This window comes from Passer domesticus, chromosome 9, assembly GCF_036417665.1.
Source record: "Passer domesticus isolate bPasDom1 chromosome 9, bPasDom1.hap1, whole genome shotgun sequence".
In the NCBI taxonomy this organism is placed as follows: Eukaryota; Metazoa; Chordata; class Aves; order Passeriformes; family Passeridae; genus Passer; species Passer domesticus.
Window position 1 is genome coordinate 16,584,483 of NC_087482.1, and position 16,812 is coordinate 16,601,294.

The window sequence follows — 16,812 nt, forward strand, 5'->3', positions numbered from 1 at the left end:
AGCAGCTGTGTCGCTCTCCCGGCAGTGCTTGTGGAATGGGCTCATGCCAGGAGCCCTGAAGCGGTCGAGCGCTACGCCCTGCCCGTGCTCTGGTCCTGCCTGGAGAACAAGGCGCTGCCTGTGCGAAGCGCCAACGTCTGCGCTGTGGTCACCAAGCTGGCCTGTGCCCTCTGCGAGGCACTGGGCAGCCAGATCATTAAGTTTGCTGACAGCACACCTCCACATGTGCAGGAAAACCTCAACAGCCTTCTGGACTGGTGAAGGTTTGATGTTCTCCAGAAAGCGGACAAGTTTCTGAGCTGGACACCACCGGACGTGACTTTTCAGCTGTGCCAGAAATGACAAAATACTAAGGAAGGGTGTGCACCTGCCCCCGCTCTGTTATCAGCATTGCCCTTCCTAGTCACGACATGGGGGGCCATAAGCAACTGCAGACTGATGACAGGGTAAAGATGAAGTATGGATCAGCCTCAAGTGAACCCAGACAGAGGAAAAGGTGAAGACTAAGCATGGATCAGCCTGAAGCAACTGCAGACAGAGGACAAGGTGAAGACCAAGCATGGATCAGTCTCACACAGAGGTGAGATGGGAGCTGGGCCGCTCTCTGTTGGGAGGAAGGGTCTTGTGGCAGCCCAGAGAGGCTGTGCACATTGGCAGGGAACATTGGCTTGAATTACACAATGGCTGTACACATTGTGCCCTGCATGTGCCCTGCAATGAGCTGTGCTGCTGGCAGTGCCCCGTGGAGCTGTAGGGCTGCTCAGCTGTGGGGCAGGGAGAGCAGCAGCAGGGTGCATGTGCAGCTGAGCCATGGCTGGAGAGCACAGGGCTCTGGGCTCCCTGCTGTCCCAGGGCAGCCCAGAGGCCAGGCTGTTCCTGTGGCAGCTCTGTGGAAGTGGGGCAGGGTTTTCCTCTGGTCTGCTTCAAGTTGCAGCCAGCAGGAGCATGTTTCCCTGTGCAGCTCTTTAGAAATTTCCAAGGAATCTGTCCCATTAAATACGGAGCTTCAGATGCTTTAGGTTTGCATTCCAGGCTCTGTTAAACTTTGTGTCTCCACAGATACGACTGGCTACAGTCTTTCCAAGAAGTTTTCTCTGGACATTTCTGATATTCCCTTACCAAGAAAGTCCTTGCCTCCAGTCCAGAAATGCTCTTTCCTCCAAGATCAGGAAGAACCTGTAAACTGTCCAAAGAATGTTTCAAGAATAGGATTTAGGCTTTAGGATTATCAAGAATAGGATTCATTAAGAATAGGATTCATCAAGAAAAGTATTCATCAACAATAGGATTCATCAAGAATAGGATTCATCAACTATAGGATTCATCAACAATAGGAGTTAGGATTTTGGAATAGGTTTAGGCTTCATAGTTGCAGATGTATCTATGTTCTGATAGTTTTGAATAAATGTGTTTGATTGTATATTTAAATTTTGATGACATATTTTAATTGTATATATTTTATTTTGATGATTTAAAAAAACTTAAATGAATCAATTAAATTTAAATAAACCAAAAGAAGAATGTGACACCAGGATCTCCTGGAGATTATGGGAGTACAGTGTCTCACCAAATCCTTTCTTCACTGGGCCTCTCTTCTTCCTCTTTTGCCATGTTTTCTTTGTGTCACTTGTGCTGCTGTTTTTAACTTGTCATGACAACAGGGCCACACATTGACATGTTTGGGGGACAATGGATCCAAAAGATCCTGTATGGTCAAAAGTTTTCTACCTAGATGAGTTCTGTGCTCACCAAAGGCCTGAGCAAAGAAACAAAGAGAAGTGTGCCCAAATGCCAAAGCTTTGCTCCTTTGCCATCTCGCACAGAACTGGCTCACAGGTGTCTTCAATCACAATTTCATAGGTAAGAAGAGGTCGTGTATTTCACTGGGAAACGATGCACTGCTTTGGAAAAGTCATCTGTATATAGATTTACCCAGGCCAGCAGTCCAACTTTGTTGTTTGCAACTTGTTTGCAGAAGGATGAGTGGACTGGGAGGCCAATAACGAGTGACAAGGTTTCCTCAAACCTAAAGTGCAGCCTGTGTGCCATTCAGCCCAGAGCTGAGGGATCATTTGTTCCCATGGACCACTGCCTGCCAGGGTAATGAATTCCTGCATAGCTGGAACAAGCAATTCAGGATTCTGCTCCAGAATTGCTTGGTGGGCTGCATAATCATTGACAATACTCCCTATCCAGAAATTCTTTTGCAGTTTCCTTTCATAGTCTTTTGAAGCTTTTAAAGTTCACATTTCAATTTGCTTTGCCTTAAGGGAAAACACTTCCTGGGCCCAATGCATACTGCAAGCTCTTGACAGCAAAGTCCTCATGGTTGCCAGCTTCTGATGTTACAGAAGAAACTGCGTGTGAATGTGTTAATTAGGTTTTCTGATGGAAAAACTCTATGTCACATGGCTGCATGTGTTTGCTTAGCTATGAGTCTAGTCCTGGCCTAGTAAAGCCCAGGCAGGGTGGCATGTTGCAGGGAAAACAAGTCCGTGTGCTTATGGGGTTGCCATCAGCAGCAGAGTGAACGTGTGCTTTGGGGCTTTCTCTGGAGACACAATTAGGGACCTGCTCCATGCCACAATATTCTCTTAGATCTTTCTAAAATATTCTAAAAAGGGCAGTGAAACTTCACATCTCCTTGCAAAGCCACTGTTTGAATAGGGGCATTCTTGTCCCTCCTCAAAGCCACTGCTGTTGCAGACCAGAAACATGAACATCCACAAACAGGAACAATGCGAGGACCTCCAGCTGCTGCTTCAGAGCACTGGGAAGGCAGACCTGGTGTCTTGGTTTGAAAAGACAGGAGCCTGTGAAGGAAGGCAAAAGCCTCCTGTGAAATGGAAAAGGTAAACCCCCTCCCTCCGAATTATCACAACTTCAGAATTAAAAGGGCTCTCAGGCAAAGATATGGGAACGGGAATAACAGTTCTTTACTAGGAAGAAAAAAAACTAAATAACAATGTAATTTAGCACAAGCAAAAAAAAAAACCACTGGCAGAGTGAGAAAAACCTGACACCCTGAGAAGTCAGGGTGCTGATAGCAGTCCAGCCAAATGGTGGCTGCTCCTCCTGGAGCGGCGATCTGCAGAAGGGTGTAGATCCCTTCCGAAAATGCAGCAAAGGAGCAGCTGGGCCTCGGTTCCTGATTCCTCTCGGAAATCCAGCGAAGAAGGCTGTCTGTGGTCTCAGAAATGCTTGTTTTATGGTGGCAGGGATGCTTGGCTCCTCCCTCTGGGTGGAGCATCTCCCAATGGGATGATGTAACTAATCTTACCAGCCACAGTGAGTAATTCAATAGGCCATTAGCAGGAGATTATCTTCCTGGCAGTGTCATTGTTCTTGAAAGAGATAAGAAAAACTGCCTAACCCCCAACAGACGGCAAAAATAGAATACATGCTTATTTTACAAGCCAGGACACCTGGGTATTACTAATGTGAACACTTATTTAGCATTTCATTCTCCTTCACAATATCCAGATCTCTGGGTTTTTAGTTTCAGCAGCTGCTGGACTGGCTCTAGGGAAGAACAGTAAATGGGAAACAGCGACTGCCAGCCTTGCAGGGGTGGGGGAAAACCTGGAGTGTCTGCGTCGTCAAAAGATGAATGGGAAGAGTGTAAATGCCAAAGCCAAAGCTTTGTTAGGATAGCAGGATCAGTTCTTTACTGCATGCTTGCATGAAGGTCATGTGGGACCTCCTTTTTGTATCTCATGCAAAAAAGGAGGTCTTAATAATACCATGCTACTTAAACCCACATTGTGATGTAGCTCTGTAGTGGTTCACAATGAAGCAGATTGCATGCTTTGTCACTGCCAGCCCTGGTGATCCTGTGAGGACTGTAGTGTATGCTGTGCCTGTTTTACATCCAAGCAAAGCTTGATTTTGCTTATTAGTATAGAATAAATACAAGAATAGTAAAATGGACAACTAAACTGGCCACTTTGGAGGATATGCTCATGGTTTCACACATCACTCCTATACCGCATGCTCTCAAGGCTTGCACTCATCATGAAATATTTTAATAGAAAAACTCAGATCCCATGTTACATCTGAATAAAATTGCATCAGATCATCAAGAATTCTGCAGGCAGGAACAAGACAAAAGCCTTCTGACTCTCGCTTTAAGCTGTCCTGGATTTCTGCAGCTCTTTCTGAAAGCTGCTATAGGCAGAGTGTTTGTAGTTGTTTTTATGGGCTTTATGAAAGATATGTGGAACAGTCTGCAGGGCTCTCTGAGCAGAAAACTGCTTGTCCAAGCCCAGGGACATCGTGCTGGCAGAAGTGGAACGGCCCCGCTCCCAGCCCAAGAGTGTGAGCTGTGCCACGCTGGGCAGAAAAGACACGAGGGTCTCCAGCCCAGCTGATTCCCCTGCCGTGACCACTCCACAGAGCTCTGCCATTGGGAGAAAGTCCCAGATGCCAGACGAGCCACCGAACTTTCATCTCCTGCTGGAACTGCTCCATGACAGCTCCTGTTCTTCCTGAGGGAGAACCCGGAGCCATCTTGTGACGCGTGTCCTGGGGGGATTGTCCTCCGGCATTTTGGGCCTTTGTTCCAGAGGGGGGACAGTGAGGTCTGACAGTTTGATATCTAGAAGTCACTGGCCTTTTTTCTTTAGTTTTCATTTCCTGTTGCTGGAAGGGGATTGTTGGAACAGTTTAGAGGACACAACTTATTGTTTTAAGTTGTCTCAAACTGCGTGGGATAGATGGCTTCACACAGGAACATCCGCAATGCTGCTGAGGGGAAGGCACAGAGGGAGACAAACCCAATATTTCTGAGGGAAATTCCTTGGCACCAAACCAACCTGAGTCATCAAACAGTGCACCTGATGTTTCGAGACATGGGCCAAAGGGGAACCCTTGCAGTGTGTTTGGTCCAGGCCGGGCTATGCTCAAGGCAAAGGTGTGTCAGTGCACTTGGCTCCTCGTCTCCTCCTTGTGTCCAGCACAAACAGGAGCCCAGAGCTCCTGCAGAAACCATCACACCAGCCAGTGGGAGCAAACTTTTGTCCAGTGCTCACACAGAGCTGTGGGGTCCAGCACTGCACCTCACTGGGATGAGGAACTGTTCCAGCCCTCTTGGGAGGAGCTAAAAGGGGGTTTGGCTTTCAGATCAGCTCCTTCCCTGCTCTGGATTTGCTGCCCTGGTTGAGCTGCTGCTTGTGGCAACACTTGTTTCCCAGCTGCCAGCCCTGCTCTGCTGGCCAGCAGCCATTGCAGGAGCTTGTGCTAGTGACACTGAACCTTTCCGATCTTCCTCAGGAAAGCTCAGGGCAGAACTTGTCAAAAGAGCATTGCCTGGGTGATGCCTTTGACATTAAATCTTTCCTCTGTTCTCTGTGCCACACACAGTAATGATTTGAGGAAGCAAGTTTGCTGCTCCAGAAATTCCTTAAATCAGTCAGTTAAACGGTAAGAGAACACGATTTGGGATGTGTAATCTCACTTTAATTCATTGTGCAGAAAGCTACAGTGAGCTGTGTGTCTAACCTAAATGACCTTGCCACCAAGAACTTAGAAAAGTGGGAGAGATGGAATCAGGTGCACAGGATCTGCATTGTGATTCTCCCACAGGCCTGAGGACACAGCCCACTTCCACTGGGCCATGGCTTTTTATCCTACATCAAAACTTTGTGCTTCAGGTTGTGGTGGTGAATGCCCCCGGCCTTGTCCGGCCACACGGTGGCCTGAGAAAGGCTTGTGAGGCCTGGGCCTTGCTGAACAGCCCCTGGGCCCAGCTCCTCCTGAGCTTGTCAGAGACACTGAGCACTCCCAGGAGCTTGTGCTGTCTGACGAGCTCCTGGGGTGTCCTGTGAACAGCCTTGGAAACCACTTTTCTTGCCTCAGTGGCACAACATCCTTCTTCTCCCACTTTCAAAGACAGGCTGCTGACCCACAGTGTGGCCATGATGAAGCATTAACAAAACACCCAATATATAGAGACCTATCTTGCAAAGTTGCCTTAGCCAAGGTGCAAAGCTCCATTCTTGGAACAGATCATCCAACCAGAATTCATCATCCTCTTTAATTTGGGCTGTCAAATCTTTCAGTTTTGTACGCTTTTGTGAATGGATTCCGAATGATCAGACAGGTTCATACAACACAGTCCTTCAAATTCCTCACAACCATGTCCATGTGCCAGTAAAAGAAAGTCAATTGCTGCTCTGTTTGGAAGGGTAGCATGTCCAACACTATCAACATCGGTCAACATATCACTAATGGCAGAGGATGTGGCATTAGTTTGCTTGCTCAGCCAACACCCAACTCGATCTAATTGTTTCAAAGCCACTGCTGAAGTCAATTGGGGTAAAAATATACTTGCTGAAACCCTTCTTGTAGCTTTCCAAGGCATGAAATCACTCTGACAGTTCTCATCGTAATGATGAGCAGATCTTGTTTTCCTTTGTTTCCTTTTCATGACCGCTTTAGCTGAGGGTGCGATTACAGTGAGTATCCCAATGCCACAAGGGTCACCTTCAAGGTGTGCTGCAATGCCTTGCCAAGCCCTGTCTCCACAAATGAACCAATATCCCTTAGGCAATTGCCGGGGATGTAGGTCAGCCTCAGGAAGCACATCCCAACTGTTTGAAGAATTACACCAAAACCTCAAATTTCTATATGCAAAGTCATGGGGAGTAACATTGAAATTTGGAGGATCACCTTTTCGCCAAGCACTAGCTATGAAGGTAAAGCAAAAATCTATTGTTAAAGAACCAAGGATTTCCAATTCTTGGGGTTCAGAAGCTGACCTCTGAAGTTTTTTGGCCTAAAGGTTCCAATTCAGTGTGGGATTGTTTCCATTGTCAATTTCACCTGGCTTACCATTGGATTGTTTTTTGACTAAAGGCAACTCTTTTACTGGCACACCAACCAGACAGGTTGAGAAAGGTTTTTCTGGTTCCGAATTAGACAACCATATGGTATCTGAGCCGGCTGCCTTGGCTAAGGTCACCCAAACATTTGGTTTTGGTTGTTCCACAGGCAAATCTGCACGACAAAAAAGAATTAAAACCCACCAATACCAACATACAACTTGCATTTGCTTCATCTTATCCATGAGCTAAATTTTGGCAGAATCCTTACATATATATCCATTTCTAAAATTTTGCTTTCAACAAAAACAAAAACCCAAACTTTTGCCAAAAGTCAGCTCTACAAAACAAACATTTGACATACAATTGACACACTTATAAATAACATTAACACAAAGCCAGAATTTGCAGGTTCCACCGATGAACAAGGAACGTCAGGCGTGACCAGGAATCTCTGTGCTCGGCTCACATCTGCGTACTTGCTTCCTCGGTTCTGGGCTTGTCAACACGTTCTGGGGTGCGATATGGTTTGACATTTTTGGCTGGGACCCACCTAATTCCAGCACCTGTAGAGACAGAAGCATACCCTTTGCCCCAGGTTATTAATTGGAAAAGACCTTCAATTTGTCCAGATTCAGGGTTTCTAATTAAAACAGGTGGATTTTCTTTCAGTTTTGCCTGAGTGTTATTTGAAAAATGCCTAAAAATAGATGGATCAGGTTCTGCAAAACGAACTGTTTAGGAAATTAAAAACATACAAAGCTTTGTTCAGTCTCATCTGCGGTGTGACCTCTGCTCCCCCTCTCTGTTGATCTAAAATGCGTTTCAATGTTTGATGTGCTCTTTCAATAATTGCTTGGATTGTGGGAGAGTGAGGAATACCACAAACGTTGATGTGATCTTTTGCTTGAGCGAGTGTGGCAGATGCAGGCTCATTTATTCCTGTTTTTGGACTTGACTTAACTTTTAGTTCAGGGAGATTAAGACTCAGGCAATATAGATGGGGGTATTTCCTGCTGGATTTCTCAAGTGATGGAATGTAGGAAGGCCTTCCAGGTGGAAAGAAGTGACGGAGTGCCTGTCTCAGATGAAGAAAGCGAGGCACTGCAAGAAACCAGCATGCCAGGGAACTGCTGTCCTGGGCTCACGAGTCCGACTGACGGTGGTCCTGCAGGCCTTTGCCCATGCCTGCTCCAGCTGGGCCATCTGCAGCCAAAGCTGGAGGTGTGAGTGCAGCAAAGCTGCTGTCCAAGGAACGCAGCACAGCTGCTGTTGAGGCTGACTGTTGCCTGCAGTGTGTGGGGAGGATATTGCCGGCAGCAATTGCCCGAGAGATGCTTGAAGGCATCTCTGGACAGTGGGCTTTTGGGGGGGTCCTTCTACTTCTTGCTCGGGCGGTAAAGACTGTCCCAAGACAATGTTCTTCCCTTTGAAGTGATGAAGAGGAACCACTGAGCTCCTCACCCTTGTTCCTCTCCTCTGCTCTCCACAGCAGCTCCAGCTGCGCCTCTGCGCTGTCTCTCATGGGCCTCTCTGAGATAGCAGCAGCTCTGAGATAGCCACCTCCTGAGAGGGCAGCCCAAGGCTCTGTTCAGAAGAGAGCTGTGCCTCAAGCCTTGAAGCAAGCCTCACAAACTCTTCTCATATAGACACCCACACTTGCAGCCTTCCAGATGCACAACTGAGAGCTGTGGGACATATGCACGCTCATGCCCTGCAGTGCCCTTTCTGAAATGCCTCGGCTGCTTCTGAGGGAGCTGACATGCCACTGCAGCAGCAAAAGAGCTCTGGATTCAATGGGGTCCGGCAAAAAGCGTGCCTGGCATTTGCCTTGTGTGTTGCTCTGTCCAGTGGCCAGTGCCTTGGTTTGCCACCTCATCCCTGCTCTCTGCCACTGGGGCCGGGAGGGGCGGGCCCGGGGCTGTGGGGCTGTGCCGGCCCCGCTTCCCGGGCCGCAGCTCCAGCTGCCGCCGCTGCCTGGGAGCGGCCCCGCTCCGGCGCGAGGGCCGAGGCGCCGGTGTCGGGCCCCATTGGCCGCTGTCGTGTCGCCGCAGGAGAGCTCCCCGCCGTGTCCCGGCTGCAGAGAGCGGCTGCCGGGGCGGTTCGCCTGGGAGTCTGAAGCGAGCATGGCCCAGGCAGCGGAGCCGAGAAATAGAGACCGAAGAGACAGGGGCAGGAAGCAGAATGGAGAGACAAGGGGAGCAAAAGAGGGCCAGGGAACGGGGCTGGAGCTGCGGGAAGGGGCAGCAGGGACAGAGGAAGAGACGCAGAATGAGCAGGAGGGAGCAGGAGAGAGCGAACGCTGGGCTGGGGCGGGATGGAGACTGTTGAAGAAGCTTTGCAGGGACAACAAAATAGAGAGCGAGTGGCAAAGAACAGGGCTATAGCGGGCAAGCAAGGGACTGGCAATTGGCTAGAGCAACACACAAGGAGAAGCCCAGGGGCAGTTTTTGTATGCACTCCAGTAAACCCCGAGGTGTTTTCCTGCTGCAGTGGTCGCTGCCAGCCAGCGGCAGCAGCTGGGACTGAGGCCCGGCAAGCGGGGCCGGCACAGCCCCGCAGCCCCGTGCCCGCCCCTCAGGGCCCCGTGCACAATGGCGGCAGCAGGGGACGAGGAGGCCGCGGGCTGCGGGCAGCGCTGCCGCCCCGCCGGGCCACACGCCGCGGGCGGCTTCAGCAGCAGCACAGGAGCTCTGGGGACACTGGTGCCGCAGCTGGTGACGGGCCGCCGAGCAGCACAGTGGCGCGGAGGGCGGTAAGGGAGAGCCTGGGCGTGTGGCCCCTTAAGGAAAAAAGGAGGGCCGTGTTCATCGGTGCCTCCCCTGGGGCAGGAATGGAGGGCCCGAGATGGCGCTCAGAGCCAAGGCCGAGGCAGCTGGGCAGCCTGCCTGGGTCCTACGTAGGAAGGAGATGTCACCAAGACACCCTCCAGCCTGCTCTGGCCCTCTGCTCATTATGGGCTGCGGCCTTCACGGTGGGCAGTGATGTGTGCTTGATTCCAGAGGATGCCATGGGCCGAGTTTCTGCAGCTTGTCAGCTGCATAGGACTCTTACGAGCCTTGGAGAGAGACCCGAGGGGTGGAAATCTGTCAGTGCCTCTTTGCTTGCAGCTGGAAACACCTGGGGCTTAAGTGGTGCTTCAGGGACAACCGTACCAAAGGTGCTCTAGAAGGCTGTCCAAGAGCTTCTGAGCGTAGGTTGCCTGGCACACATAAGTCATGCACATTTATTTGCCAGAAGAGCTGCTCGGCTAAAAGGCCAGCAGTGTTACCTGATATCTGCAGCAACCAAGACATTTGTGTGTGTCCCATGGCGGTGCCTGATGGTGTCCGAGGACAAGGCAGAGGGAGCTCAGGGGCTCTGGATGACTGCTTGAGGGATCTGGGGCGCATGTGGTATTTTCTTCCCCCACGTGCAGTGAGCCAGACCCAGGAAGGCTCTAGAGGTGAATAGGCGGCAGCCCGGTGTTCCCAGCAACAGTGTGGGAGTTTGACCGTGGGTTACTCTACAGGACAGCAGGCCTGATGGTGGCACATGGGCTACATCTGCCTGAAAGGGAAAAAGGCTCTTGGCTCCAGAGTTAGCAGGGCTCCTTGAGAGAGCTTTAAGTAGCATTGGAAGTGGAAAAGGGAGTAAACCAGGCTGACGGGGGAGATGCGTCAGCACTGCACAGCCATGTTTGGGTGACAGTGGAGGATGGAAGCAGTGCTGCCATCAAAGGTCATGAAAGTGTAGCAGAAGTCATGGGAAAAGCAGGTTTTTGCCACAATTCTTTCAGACAAAAATACTGCCAAAGAAACACTCTTGAATTTGGGCTTTTTACAGCAGCCTTCATCCAGGTCTTCTTCTAGGGAATTTCTGAGGAATAAGACATGAGTGCCTCTGCATTCCCATGCACAATGCTGCCTCCAAAATACTCCAGCCCTTCTCCATTTGGCTCCTTCCATTCCTGTGCAGAAGAAGGAAATTCAGTAGAGGGGAGGTGCAGGAATTCACAGGCAACGTGGGCGTACATTGGGGCCTTCACAGCCATCACTTTGTTCTGAGGTCACAGAGCTCTGTTTGATGTCAGGTTCCAGAGCCCCACTGTGCTCTTCAGTGCTCGCTCTGGGCAACACTGCAGCAGCAGCAGCAGCAGCAGCAGAGTGTTGCTAGCAGGGGGGATCATGGTCCTGAGCCGCTACCTCCTGCTGCTCTTTCTCGTGGCCCTGACAGCCCAGAATGCCCAGAGTGCTCCAGCAGCTGGGCAGGGAGCAGGTAGGCAGGCAGGGGCCAGCACACAGCCCTGGCTGGCAGCAGCGGGGCCGGGAGCAGGGATGGCTGAGCCAGGAAGGCAGCACGGGGCAGGCAGAGGGGCAGAGGCTCCAGGGGAGGTGTGAGGGGCTGCAGCTGCTTTAGGGTGCAGCATGGAGAGAGCTTCCTAAGGAGCAAGGATGTGGGGAGGGTCGGGTCAGGCCCGGAAGCTCAGCACCAGTTCTCCATCACTCAGCAGTGGCTGTCCGTCCCTCCGCTCTGGGTGTCCAGCCTTCTGGCCCGGCTCCAGGGCTGACCCGCACACAGATCATGTGGGCACGCCACGGCTTTTCCCTTCATGTGGGAGCTGCCAGCTCAGTGTCCCAAGGGCAGCCAGACCCCCCTGCAGCTGTGAGGATGCAGACCTGCTTGAGCGTGCCCTAGCAGTGCCTTCCACATCCAGGCCTTGAGGTGTGCCCATCAGGGCAGTGCACGTGATGGTAACTTCTTGTGGGTGTTTGGTTGTAGTTGTGGACACAGAGAGTGCTCTTTCAGGCCCTGAGCGAGGGGCAGATACCGTGCTGACTCCGAGCTGGTACCTCAAGCGTGAGTAGTCAGTCTGTCCTGCCTTCACAAAAAGGAGCGCCCCTTTTCCCTGTTTTATTCACGAGAAAAATACCGTCATAGGTTAACGTGCTTTTGTAAATCTAACAATAGGGATGAACGATGACAAGGTTCCTGAAGAGTTCCCTGAAGGATTGCCGGATGTTCCAGAGGAGCTCCTGGCAGCCTTGCATGAAGCCCCATCTGGTTAGTATATCCCACTCTGTTAACCCTGGCAGCCGGGAAGCTGAGCTTTTGCTTCCTGTAGGCATGTGCTGTATCCTGGACAGGCAGAAGCACTCAGTCAGAGTCCTGCTGCAGGCCCACTCCATTTCACAGCTCCTGCAGGGAGCCCTAGAGATGGTCCAGCACAGCCTCCGCTCGCAGCTGTTCTTCCAGATGACTGCCAGGGGCTTCTCCAGCTGCTGCTGCAGTTGCAGCATTCCTGGCCAGGGCTGCTCTGTGCAGACATTGGCATCCAGATGTTGGGCAAAGGCCAGTGCTGAATTTGGGTTCGCCACACGCTCAGCACAGCATGGAGGCAGCAATGACATCAGAGCAAGCCTTGGCTGCCCCTTGCGAAGCTCAGGCTCAGGGACGGGTTGAAGCTGGAGTCCAAGGGTGAGGGGGAACCTGAAGGTACTCCTTCTGTGGGTCATTTGGTTAAGTCTTGGCTGGTTTGGGTCTGCACTTCTTGTTGCACTGCAGAAAATCCAGCTGTCGATTCCTCCTGTCTTGGGGGGGACAGCGGCCTCGTCAGCGCCGCTTGCCGGAATGCCCAGGCCATGGTACCGTGCTTGTGCTGAGGGGCAGTGGCTTCTGCTTAATGTGTGCAATGTTTTGTTTTTCTGAAGAGACAGATTCTGAGACTGTGCCGGAGACCTTAGCTGTGGAAGAAAGTGACAGTGTGCCAGGCTCACATGAAAAAAGAGAACCAACAGAGGACACCAGGACACTTGCTGAGCCTGAGGAATATTCAGGTGAGTGCTTGCTAGATGCTGTCTTGGGCAAAGAGCAGCATTTCTGCTGTATCCCTGCAGTGCTCTCCATGGGTGAATTGCAGGTGCCCAGCACGCAGCCCGGGCCTGCAGCCCGGAGGAGTAGATGGGGCAGTGCTGCTCCCTGGCACACACTGGGCTCTTGTGCATGAGAGCTTGATGGGATCCCTCTTGGTCCCTGATGCTAAGACACCAGAGCCAGAGGAAGCCATCTCTGAAGACAACATCAGATGTCAGTTCTGATCCACTAGCAGTGCCAGTCCTTGGGCAGCTGAAGCACACTGTGGGGTTATGCCTAGTGCAGAGCACAAACGCTGACTCTTGCATTGTCTCTTCTCCTGCCAGGGTCATCCGGTGGGCAAAAAGCCCAGACTGCTGGACACTGTGACCCGAGCAAGTACTACATCCTAGTAGGGACAGTAGCAGCCTCAGCTTTGCTTCTGCTTGGGGCAGTGTCTGGCTATCTAGTCATGCATCAGCTGCTGAAGAGAGACAGGTGAGTTATTAATTGCTGCCATTGGCAAGGAAGTCTTTGCAGCATGCAGGAGCGCCCAGGCGGCTCCTAGCAGGGCTCTGAGGAAACTGTGCTCCAAATTCCTATCTGTGAGGAGTCTTCTTGGAAATCTGTTTCTACAGGAGGAGCCAGGAGGACAAAGAGGCAACAGGACAGGACTGGGACTCTTCCTGGGAAAGCTGTGGTCAGCCTAGAGGTGAACCACAGTCAGGAGAAGGAGCAGGAAGCAGCGAGAGAGCCCAAGGCAACGGGTTCAGGGACAGCTGCCGCCTGTTTCCTGAGCTCTTTGCAGCAGAGCTCGCCCAGCTGCACAAGAACATGAGCGCAGACCCGTCACCTCTGCCCACCTGCTCCTTCTGTGCTCTGGCTGACAACACCTCTTCACGGGACCACTGGATTTCCCTGGAGTCACCTCAGCCCACAGCATCCTCTTGGCCCTCCTACCAATACCTGCAGGACTACTATCTGTTAGAGGATGAAGATTAGTGATAGTGATAGATGGTTAGTGATAGTGATAGCCATAAATAGTGATAGTGGTAGTGATTCTTTTAGTGATAGTGATAGGGACACTTGATATTAGAGGGTGGTGGTTGTTTTAATGATAGTGATAGTTAATATTAGAGGATAGTGATGGTTTTAATGATAGCGTTAGTTAATATTAGGGGATAGTGATTGTTTCAATGATAGCGTTACTTGATATTAGAGGAGGGTGATTGTATTAGTGATAGTGATAGTCATAGATAGTGATAGTGGTAGTGATTCTTTTAGTGATAGTGATAGGGATACTTGATATTAGAGGGTGGTGGTTGTTTTAATGATAGTGATAGTTAATATTAGAGGATAGTGATTGTTTTAATGATAGCGTTATTTGATATTAGAGGACAATGATTGTATTAGCGATAGTGATAGTTAATATTGGAGGATGGTGATTGTTTTTGTGATAGTGGTACATTTAGTGATAGTGATACTTGGTATTAGCAGACAATTATTGTTTTCTTGATCTTGATAAATAAATATTTTTCCAAAAGCAGTAAGTTCTTGCCTGGTGTGGCTGTTTCTGTTGGGGTAGAATGCACAGAGCTGGGAGCAGGGCTGGGGCTGTGACAGGAGCTCTGAGAAACTTGCACTGCAGTGCAGGAGCTGCTTGTGCCACCTCAGCCTGCTTTCCCAGCAGTGGCCGTTCACAAAGCTTTCCTGCACCAGCACGGGGACACGCTGGCTAGCAGTGACATGCAGAAACTTCTCTGGGAGCTCATTTGGGATGCTGCCCTGAATCAGGAAGGTCTGGGCAGAGAGGGAAAGATGTTCTGCGAGGGATGGCTGTCCAGCAGTGAGCACATCAAGAGACCCGAGGTGGTGACTTAGGTCGTGGCAGTCCCTCCCTGAAGAGCTTCAAGAGAGGAGCATCAAGGAGCAGAAAGCTGGAGCCGGGCTGTGTGAGAGGGGAAGGAATGTCCTATCAATCACAGGAGCCTTCTTAAAAATTAGATGGATAACAGCGACTATAATTATAATAAAAATTACAGTCTTGTCGCACGCAGTATGGGAAAAAAGCCCAGAGCTGGGATAGAACAGAGAACTTTTGTGGAGGATTTTGTGAACAGCTAGCTAGTTGACAAAGGTCACACTGATATAATACCGTTAGTTAAGCAAGAAGGAGATGAGGATAGGAGTCAGCGGACAGTGTCCAAACCTGGCAAGGGCACTGAGCCCTTGGTGCAACATCAGGATGGGGGAGAGGATGGTTAGTTAGAAATATGAAGAAAAGATGTGGACAGCTGCAACATAGTAGCCACAAGAATGCTAAGGTAGGTGTAGTTAGCTGATAAGTAACTAACCAATAATGAGCTCACCTTTTGCAATATGTATTGGCCTCATTAACACCAATATAAATGTATGTGCCTACCAATAAAGTTTTGAGATTTGCTGATCACTCATATTGAGTGCCGCATTTCTTCCGCCGATTACCACAAACTTTGATGTGATCTTTTGCTTGAGCGAGTGTGGCAGATGCAGGCTCATTTATTCCTGTTTTTGGACTTGACTTAACTTTTAGTTCAGGGAGATTAAGACTCAGGCAATATAGATGGGGGTATTTCCTGCTGGATTTCTCAAGTGATGGAATGTAGGAAGGCCTTCCAGGTGGAAAGAAGTGACGGAGTGCCTGTCTCAGATGAAGAAAGCGAGGCACTGCAAGAAACCAGCATGCCAGGGAACTGCTGTCCTGGGCTCACGAGTCCGACTGACGGTGGTCCTGCAGGCCTTTGCCCATGCCTGCTCCAGCTGGGCCATCTGCAGCCAAAGCTGGAGGTGTGAGTGCAGCAAAGCTGCTGTCCAAGGAACGCAGCACAGCTGCTGTTGAGGCTGACTGTTGCCTGCAGTGTGTGGGGAGGATATTGCCGGCAGCAATTGCCCGAGAGATGCTTGAAGGCATCTCTGGACAGTGGGCTTTTGGGGGGGTCCTTCTACTTCTTGCTCGGGCGGTAAAGACTGTCCCAAGACAATGTTCTTCCCTTTGAAGTGATGAAGAGGAACCACTGAGCTCCTCACCCTTGTTCCTCTCCTTTGCTCTCCACAGCAGCTCCAGCTGCGCCTCTGCGCTGTCTCTCATGGGCCTCTCTGAGATAGCAGCAGCTCTGAGATAGCCACCTCCTGAGAGGGCAGCCCAAGGCTCTGTTCAGAAGAGAGCTGTGCCTCAAGCCTTGAAGCAAGCCTCACAAACTCTTCTCATATAGACACCCACACTTGCAGCCTTCCAGATGCACAACTGAGAGCTGTGGGACATATGCACGCTCATGCCCTGCAGTGCCCTTTCTGAAATGCCTCGGCTGCTTCTGAGGGAGCTGACATGCCACTGCAGCAGCAAAAGAGCTCTGGATTCAATGGGGTCCGGCAAAAAGCGTGCCTGGCATTTGCCTTGTGTGTTGCTCTGTCCAGTGGCCAGTGCCTTGGTTTGCCACCTCATCCCTGCTCTCTGCCACTGGGGCCGGGAGGGGCGGGCCAGGGGCTGTGGGGCTGTGCCGGCCCCGCTTCCCGGGCCGCAGCTCCAGCTGCCGCCGCTGCCTCGGAGCGGCCCCGCTCCGGCGCGAGGGCCGAGGCGCCGGTGTCGGGCCCCATTGGCCGCTGTCGTGCCGCCGCAGGAGAGCTCCCCGCCGTGTCCCGGCTGCAGAGAGCGGCTGCCGGGACGGTTCGCCTGGGAGTCTGAAGCAAGCATGGCCCAGGGAGCGGAGCCGAGAAATAGAGACCGAAGAGACAGGGGCAGGAAGCAGAACGGAGAGACAACGGGAGCAAAAGAGGGCCAGGGAACGGGGCCGGAGCTGCGGGAAGGGGCAGCAGGGACAGAGGAAGAGACGCAGAATGAGCAGGAGGGAGCAGGAGAGAGCGAACGCTGGGCTGGGGCGGGATGGAGACTGTTGAAGAAGCTTTGCAGGGACAACAAAATAGAGAGCGAGTGGCAAAGAACAGGGCTATAGCGGGCAAGCAAGGGACTGGCAATTGGCTAGAGCAACACACAAGGAGAAGCCCAGGGGCAGTTTTTGTATGCACTCCAGTAAACCCCGAGGTGTTTTCCTGCTGCAGTGGTCGCTGCCAGCCAGCGGCAGCAGCTGGGGCTGAGGCCCGGCAAGCGGGGCCGGCACAGCCC

The 16,812-nt window shown here is 51.3% G+C and overlaps 1 protein-coding gene and 1 long non-coding RNA gene across 2 annotated transcripts; both read left to right on the forward strand.

The window, feature by feature from the left end:
- Window positions 1-173: 173 nt before the first annotated feature.
- Window positions 174-1,553, forward strand: LOC135307238 (uncharacterized). The gene is made up of 2 exons (XR_010367955.1): window positions 174-580; window positions 1,060-1,553. It is a non-coding gene; the product is annotated as an uncharacterized LOC135307238 (long non-coding RNA).
- A 9,868-nt stretch (window positions 1,554-11,421) lies between these two features.
- LOC135307239 (uncharacterized) lies at window positions 11,422-14,203 on the forward strand. Its single transcript, XM_064431821.1, has 4 exons — window positions 11,422-11,864; window positions 12,512-12,637; window positions 13,001-13,151; window positions 13,292-14,203. The coding sequence occupies exons 1-4, from the start codon at window positions 11,774-11,776 to the stop codon at window positions 13,653-13,655; spliced, it is 732 nt and encodes a 243-aa protein (XP_064287891.1). The 5' UTR covers window positions 11,422-11,773; the 3' UTR covers window positions 13,656-14,203.
- Window positions 14,204-16,812: the final 2,609 nt, after the last annotated feature.